The sequence below is a fragment of the Anoplophora glabripennis genome, unplaced genomic scaffold, assembly GCF_000390285.2.
Source record: "Anoplophora glabripennis isolate ALB-LARVAE unplaced genomic scaffold, Agla_2.0 scaffold255, whole genome shotgun sequence".
NCBI classification, from domain to species: domain Eukaryota; kingdom Metazoa; phylum Arthropoda; class Insecta; order Coleoptera; family Cerambycidae; genus Anoplophora; species Anoplophora glabripennis.
The window spans coordinates 313,692-322,582 of NW_019417249.1; the positions used below are offsets into that span (position 1 = coordinate 313,692).

At 33.8% G+C, this 8,891-nt stretch overlaps 1 protein-coding gene across 1 annotated transcript in view; it reads right to left on the minus strand.

Annotated features, from left to right (window-relative positions):
• Positions 1 to 8,891, minus strand: part of LOC108905918 (potassium voltage-gated channel subfamily H member 6) — a 306,966-nt gene that overhangs the window by 30,265 nt on the left and 267,810 nt on the right. The window contains exons 10-12 of the mRNA XM_023456077.1: positions 7,482 to 7,725; positions 5,768 to 5,949; positions 2,991 to 3,011 (exon numbers count right to left, since the gene is read on the minus strand). Of these exons, the coding sequence (XP_023311845.1) occupies positions 2,991 to 3,011; positions 5,768 to 5,949; positions 7,482 to 7,725 (447 nt within the window). The remainder of the gene's footprint in view (positions 1 to 2,990; positions 3,012 to 5,767; positions 5,950 to 7,481; positions 7,726 to 8,891) is intronic.

The following is an 8,891-nucleotide window of genomic DNA, read 5'->3' on the forward strand; positions in this document are numbered from 1 at the left end:
TTAGTTAAACCTGATTATTTTTGATAGCAGGAAATTGTGATAACTCCAGGTACACGGATATTGGGACATCCTGTATAATATTTATACCAATTATTAAAACTACTCAATATGTATTAAAAAATCTACTGTGGTCATAATAATTAATTTATAAAAAAGACTACTATAAGAAGCTTGTTCGGTAGGAAGAAGTTAGCAGTATTCGCTTTGCCTTTTTTTTTTACTTCTGTAGGAAAATTATATAACAAAACAGATGTAGGACGACTTAGTTGTTCTTCTGTTTCCTTTTATGAAAGAACTTAATTTCATCTTTTACAAAAGGAAAACTCATAAAAATTAATTAATATAACAGCTACCTTACTTCTACGAATGGCCTGTTTTGTCGTCAAAGCCATTTAATAAAGGTTTCTAATAAGTTTAATTAAAACTGTAATTTCCAAAACTTCGTTTTAAAGGCACAAGACATTGTCTTGTCTTGCTATAGGAAAGAAGTTGATTAGTTATCTCAAACAATGTCGAAAAAGCGGCAAAAGCAAGATTCTATTTATAATTATTTATCATATCGGTCAGAAAAATGAATTTTCTACGTTTTTCAATCGCGAAAATCTGTCCTGCCCAGTTTTGCTACTAGAAATAGATAAGTAACAAATAGTAATGCATAATTATTTTATATTAAAGAATGACCAAAAAACAAATTTTTGAAAAACAAGACAAAACATCTGTTATAACTACTACCATGGGGTATTTCATTTTCATATTTATAAAAACAGTTTCAAACGCCAAATACAGTTTGTCCCAAATTTATTACCTCAGCATTGATATTTCGGTTTGTCCCGGAAACCGAAAACTTTGTTGCTTTGCATTCTTTTTTGTTTGGATTGAATTTCATTTTTGTTCCATTGGATCAGAATACTTCCATGTGGGACTAAAATGAACACAAAACCATCAATAATGCAGTTTTATATGCCCCTATGGCGCAAAAATGTTTTAAAGATCCATTGTTTCCAAAAAATTCTAACCATTATGTTAGAATGTTTGCATCACAAAAATAATATTTCCTTTTATTTTTTGTTGTGAACTCTTGCTCTTCACTATAATGTAGAATACTTTGGAATAGAATACGAGAAATTCCACTTCATCATCTAGTTTTGCTAAAGTTTTGAATGATATCAACAAGACAATAACTCTCTACCTTTATTATTACCAAGAAGTTTTCGACAACTACTTGGAAGCTAAGCTGCCTTTGCTTTGTCATCGTTGAGTCGATTGATGTATTTGAAGTTGCATTTCTTGCATTCCCTTACAGGGCATATCCCAAAGATTCTAGGATAGTATAGTGAAAGGGATATTTTTCGTTTGATTTTCCAATAGTGTATAAACAAATTCAATGATAAAGGTCTCAAACAAACTTTGGGTGTGGTAACGAGATTAAAACACGTTGAAGAATAATTTCTTTAAGCGACGTCCCCGATGATTCTTGCATTTAGACCATATACGAATAAATTCTTATACTATGGAACAAAAGAAACTTCAGGTTCCAGAAACAGAAGAAAATACAGTGCAATAACGATTTCAGTTCCATGTCATGTCTCGTCAGTGTGATTCTAACCCTAAAATGAATAATTTGTGTCCAGTGGGTTAAAATACACGGAAATAGTATGGTTTATTTCCCAGGACAAACCACAGTTTTATTTTATATGTCTATATAGTTCTACTATGAGCATTTATCAGCCTTTCTATAACAACCGATGGATAACAATGCTGATGTATCTAATTGGGCTACACTTTACAGGAAAGGATCGTACATTTATGATAATACTTGCACAGGGCAATCTACAGTTTTCCTTTCATCGCGATTTACTTTCTTGTCATTAATGTATTTGAACGGGAAAAAATCTAGATAAGAAAAGACCTGCGGATAGAAAATGGGCAACCGGAATAACAATTCAACATCGATATAAAAATATGTACGGCTGAAAAAGTTCGACAGATTGTTGTGACTAAAAGTATTTCATAGCAACGAATTGTTTAACAATTTTAAATTTAATTTAATAATACTTTAAAATACACATGTGAATAAGTGGATCAATAGTTTTTCTAGTTCTGTAAGATATTTTACCTTTACATTGTGTCCCATTCAAATAACTATAGCAAGGAAGTAAGGCGGAATAAAAGGAGATTTATAAATCACCATTTGTCAGCTATCAATATTAATATCAAATACTAAAATATTATAATATAATAAAACTTCTCTAAAAAGCAAGACATGCCAGCTAGACGTGCAGTCACAACATTTAGAGGAAATGATAGAACAAGCAAATATATTTGTGGAAATAGTAAAAAATGCATTGTAGGGTCGAGACAAAAAATCCGCCAGAATTTCGATTTCAATAGCACGAAGGATTCGAGATCTTTTAGTGCTTTACATACAAAATTACAAGTATTAAAGGTAACGCGCGAGGTAACGAGTTGTTTATTTTGGCTTTTCAGAATAAACGGTAAAATATATCAAGAGATATATTTGGCCAAATAAAACTATAAATATTTTACAGCCAACTGTTGTTTCAACTTACTTTCTAAATATGAGGTAAAACGCATTTTTACAAAACTTAAGCGTAAATAATATGACAAAATATTAATTAATCAACTTTATCAAATTTTTAGAAATTGAAGAAAATAATGACGATTTAGTAAAATATTTCTATCTCTTTTTGTAAATATATTGGTAAACAGTAATTTAACAGTACCTCATTCAACATCCACTAAAAAACTACAGCGACCTATATTACCTATCGTATAAAAAAGTAAACACATATATTAAACCCATCGAACACTACTATTAGAATGAAAGGCGTGTTCGCTTCGTAAAAGTTAGGAGTGTTCGAATGGACATCCAATAGCAAGCCATTGTTTCAAGTAAAGCACAGACTTATACGTACAGGATCCAACGGAGTTTTTGTCTCGTTATAAGCGACAAACTATTCATAGACTACCTCGTCTTTATCCAAGCCCAACTATAGAAAAGAATTAAATTTCATTTAAAAAATTATCGTCAAAAAAATTCTGGCAAAACAAGTTCATTAATGTTGCAAAACATGACTAGTGAAGTGAATCTTCAATCGGGGTCGACTCGTATGCTTTAAAAAATATTTCGGTACCGCATTGTCTTTCGCATAAACTGAAAAGAAAATCCTGACAATCAAATAGTATACGAACTGGTTTATTCTGGTTTCAAGTACAACTAGGTATATTTGCATATAACCACATCAAATGACGATCAGCTTCGAGGAAATCATAGAACCAAATTTAACTGTTTACAGCGTAGTTAATATATTACTACCTTTGACATAATTTGTCAGCACGTATTTGATATATTACACAACAATTTGAAGCAAAGCGAAATCGGGGAAACAATATGTGCGTTCTGTTTATTACAGTTTAATTCTCTGTTGTAAAGACAAACACAGGGCAAGGTTGAGAATTGTTCGCGAACTTACTATACAAGGCGTTTCAGCGAAGAACGAATCTTCTGTAACTCTGCAACTATAAAATTTATAAAAAAATGGTTTTAATAAAAGTTGCGTGGAATCAGGTGGGCCAAGTAAAGAAAATATTTTTAGCTTTACAGGTTGTTTCATTTCGCGTGGACGCTACATAACTTTGTTATTTTAAATGAAACACCCTGTATATTATTGGATTTTTGAAAGCCTTGGTTAATATTTTACATGGCCCACATAATCCCACATAACTTTTATTAAAACCATGTTTATATCAATGTTACAGTTACAGAGTTACAGAAGAATACCTCTTAGGTGGAACACACCCTGTATATAAATGTATTAGCCCCTCAATTTGAACGCTTAGGAGAAAAACCAAACGTCATAATTAAACGATCTTTGGTAACAGTAGATACTTATTACACATTTTTTCTGAGTTTTACACTAATTTTTCACATACTGTTCGTTTATACAACACTCGAAACTTGCATAAAATTCAGTCACATACTTTGAAATATCGCCTTTCAAAATCTGATATTTATTACCCCCTTTCCGTTTCTAGCAGCGCGATCAATTTCTACCTTTGCCGGCTGACACCGCCATCCTCTGAACCTTCGTACGAAAATATATGACGAGTTGGGCTACTAAAACCCATTCCGGCGTTTTTTATGGCCCGTAAATTTATTATACTTGTACGGGATATTGGAAAGTACTCGTAGTATCCCACAACAGTAATACATGTTTGTTCGAATTGGACGATATAGAGTGCTTATTCTTAGTCGTAAAATATACTTGTAACTTCTATAATATCTCGTCAAATGGGTTCTTTCAGTAATATTTAATTTATCCAAGCCGGTCGCAGGAATTTATGACGTCACACCACTCGACTGGCTGCCCACCAAGGTGTGGTATGACGTCACAACGTGTTTTCCATGCGATTTGCTTGCTCTGTTTTCATTGATTATTTTTAGGGGAAATTGTGCCGAAAAAAGTACTGATTATTTGCAGACCAATTAATTACAATGTGTATTTTCTGAATATGAATTAAAAAAAAACAAATGAGCCCATTAGGAAGAAGAAAAAGGAAAGTTAAAATTTAGGTAAAATTAAAATATCCTTGAGCTGCAACTTTTGTTGTGTTGTATGTTTTTTTTTCACAATCAGATATTTTTTAAAGCATACGGAGTCGCGAACGCTTTTTTTCTGTCAAGTTATGACACCTAAACTACAAGACGTCCTCAAACAACAACAATAAAACAACGAGTGGTATGAAGGTCGACTAAACACGTAGCATTCAATTTTTCACATTTCACCAAAATGCAACATTGAACATCAAATTCTTCGGTAGGGGTCAGCCTGTTTATACGACCGGACTGAATCCTATTGACCGGTAGACAGTTGGCGCCGGTAGAGAGTGCGATGGAACAAAATGATACTTCTGAGGCATCAATGTAAACCAAGAAGCCCCTTTCGGATTGTCCTTTGTTTTTCAATTATACAGGGCGTTTAAATATTAGTGTGCGGTGTTTTACCGGCGCATTCTATGACGAAAATAAGAGGAAAAGTTTATTTGGAGATAGACGGAGAAATCAATTCCAAAAGATATTTTGTTTTACGCAACTTCCTTCTCAGTTTGAGGCGCATATGACAAAAATTGGAAAATATTTTTTTACTGTAAGACTTGTAACATAACAGTAATACTCAGTCCCAAATTTTACTGTTTTATCTCGAATAGTTTAGAAGATATCAGGAAAAACGACTTTCGAGGGCTCACCTTCAATGAGCCCTAGCTCCTTTAAGAAGAATTTCTCGGCCTATGCCCTAGACTCATAGAATACGTTGATAATTTCGTACACACTAATCTCGGTAGGATATTTTTTTTTGAATCCATATTTTTCTTTGATTCCAATAACAACCGAGTCATCAAACCCGGAACATTCNTATCTCGAAAGGTTTAGAAGATATCGGGAAAAACAACTGTTGAGGGCTCACCTTCAATGAGCCCTAGCTCCTTTAAGAAGAATTTCTCGGCCTATATCCTAGACTCATAGAATACGTTGATAATTTCGTACACACTAATCTCGGTAGGATATTTTTTTTTGAATCCATATTTTTCTTTGATTCCAATAACAACCGAGTCATCAAACCCGGAACATTCACTCATTACCAGTTGTTCCATCGCACCAAGTGTGAGCAGGGTAAGAAAATCATTCGAGGATTCAACCCGGTCATGTAAACCAGACAAAGTCTTGGATCATCAAGCTCCCACTTGCCTCATCCGTGTCGGTGCCGAAGAAGAGCAAGTCGAAGGGCACCGCCGCCACCAGGTCGATGAGGAACCAGCCCTTGAGGTAGTGTACGGCGATACGCACCGGGTCGGAGACGATTTCGTCGTTCCCGCTGACGTAGGTCGTCCGGAAGTTGATCAGGATGTCCACTATGAAGGTGACGTCCACTGGAAGATATTGAATATCTAGATTTCTGGTATCGAGGAATATTGTTTGACTTATGCGATATTTTTTTATAAATTATGAATTTGTTTGAATTAATATTTGCGCATTTATTCCTCAATACTGCGTATCGACAAAGACGGAAACAAGCTGAGTAAAGTCAAATACGTAACTTATGAATAGTTGAATATTATTTGTTTATAATCATCTACTGTTACGAGAATTTATTTATTTACACGCATTTGTACAGCAGTGCGAGGATTTAGTATTCTTTGAAATAAGTAATAGAAATCCGTAGTATATTATTTCGCACAGTAATTAAACTGTAAGTAAAATAATATAAATTTAAGTTTTGTGATTTATGACGAGTTAATTTTAACTTGAAATGCAATAAACAGACGCCTTCAAGGTATGTACCAATCTCGCGCGAAAACAATAAACGGAAACAGAAATAGTAAAATTTAATCAAGCGAACTACATAAGGGAAAATGTCTCCAGACAATGGTAGTCAACATGTTTTTAAAATGTCGCCCTTTACAAAACAACGGGCTATAATTTCTCAAGAGGCGCCTATTGATTTTGCCTTAAATTCGTTTCTAGCACGTTCTTACTCGTCTTAAGGGCTGCTTGTTTATAAATTTAATACAGTTTAGTAGAGAGCAACACCATGAAAAATAGCGCTTTCTCGACATGATTATTAAAGTAGTAATTCCAGCTTGGTAGATGTCTAGAAACTTTTATGATATACAGAACAGGTTGTCTAAAACTCTGCAACACTGAAGATCAAAGTGAAACAAACAAGAAGATCTTCATTATGAGAGCATTAAAATGCTTAGATGTCTGCCAAAGGAAAATTAAATCTTTGCTTTCAGTCTCTTTATAGATTTTATAATACTCTCTTCAGTACTTTTAGTAGGGATAAATGTACCTCATTTGGACCAACAATGAAAATTTGCTTCATTTTAAGTAGCTGCATTGTAAATTAATTTAGAAACAAGAGGAATTTGAAATGCCCTAGAAACACATGTTCTGTAACTGAAACACCAAATACATCCGGAAAGTACTTATCTGAGCATTTTAAATCTATGTATTTTGTGTTTGGTGCTCTATCATGACATTATTGGATAAGCAGAGCATATTTAGAACTTTGAAGATGAGCATCATTTGATTAACACACCATTGGTTCAACAGCTTTGATTTGGAGCTCAAAAATTTCCCATCAGGTTACATTGAGAACTCTTTATAACACAGGAATCCATTATCGAAGACTTTTAAAGAACACCTGCTAGATCATATTAACCTGAATCTGATTTGGTATGAGTTCGTTCTTATTAACTGCCACGCACAAAATACTACAAGAGAGTAGTTGTATCATTTTTTTTATATTTGAGCTTATCGGAAGTAAACCTTCCTTCCCTTTAAGTATAAAACAGTTAGAATAACTTCTCTTAAGACTTACAATTACTTTTTTGAAAATTTAGATAGCAAATACATATTTCACGTGTCGCAACCACATAAAATACGTATGAACACTCACCGATTAGGTCAATGATGACTATGGGGTCTTCGCTGTACTTCTTGTTCTTTCGGTTGTTGAAGTCCGGCTCACCGAGGAGAAAGGCCGCCACGTAGGGCGTGAATATCGCCGTGTACATAACCAGGATGAGGATGATCCAGTCCCACACGGCCTTGAAGGGGCTGTAGTGGAGGATGGTGTAGTTGTGGATCTTGGGGTTTTGGAGTTTGTACTCTGGTAGGACGTCGGCGCCAAGGGACAGCACCTGCAAAGGAAGACACATTATCCGCCAGTGGTAAAAGGGATTTTGACGACTGTGTTAAAATAATATGTATTTTTTTAATTCTTTACAGAACACGAGGGAAAACTGAAGGTAAATAATTGCATAAATTAAGCAATTGAAACTATATTGACAAAGGAGAGTCTGTTTATTTCGAGTAAAAGGGATGATGTGCCATTGATCGATATTAATAAACAAATTGCCGTTTTCATAAAAAAATACAAAAGCGTCAAGATCATTCTGAAATTTTAGACAATCAGTAAAACCACGAATGGGTAAAAATAGTTTAAAATCGTCTGCATATCTTAAGACTACAATAATTAAGCCATTCTCTTATATTATTAACATAAATTATAAACAATAGAGGTCTTAAGTAGAATCCTTGAGGCACTCCTGAGAATATCACAGTGAAGTGTGACAGAAATCCGTTAGCTTCAACATATTGTGATCTGTCGGTTAGATATGATTCATCCAGTTCAACAAGTTGTCAACTACATTGACCTCAACAAGCCTGTCTAATTCAATTTTGTCGAAAGCTTTACTAGATTCAAAAATTCGAAAAGTGCTTTCTAGAGGAATGTCTTGATGTTAGGGTCAAAACACAAATTGACCCAGGAACAATGTCTTTATATTCGGATGGATTCATTTTTTGTGGTGCTGCGTAAATATAACAACACGCAAGTACTATTTTCTTGATTGAAATATTACTCTTAACATTTACTTACATTACATTTAAGGGTAGTAGGAAAGGGTAACTATGTATAATAAAAAAGCAAAAATTTATTCGCCAAAATAAAACAGCTGTTACAAAACTAGACTAATTTGTTTCCCTATTAATTTTTTTTTAATTATTTTGTTGTGCAACCATGTCCTGTTTATAGCTATGCTGTAGAAGAAACAGAACTTACAGAAAAACTGACACTAGCAGTATTTTGAATGGGTCCAAATATACAGCGTGGTAAAAAAGTTCTGCATAAAATTCATATTTTCGTTAAACAATTTTTTTTCGAAAAACGGTGAGACCCGTCGATTTTGATTTGATCCAGGGCACCTTGTTATGTGGAAAAATTTTTTTTCGATAATCCACTTACGGCAGCGATGACATAATTTTTTTTTTTAATGACAACGCATATTTTTTTCGTTCGAAATTG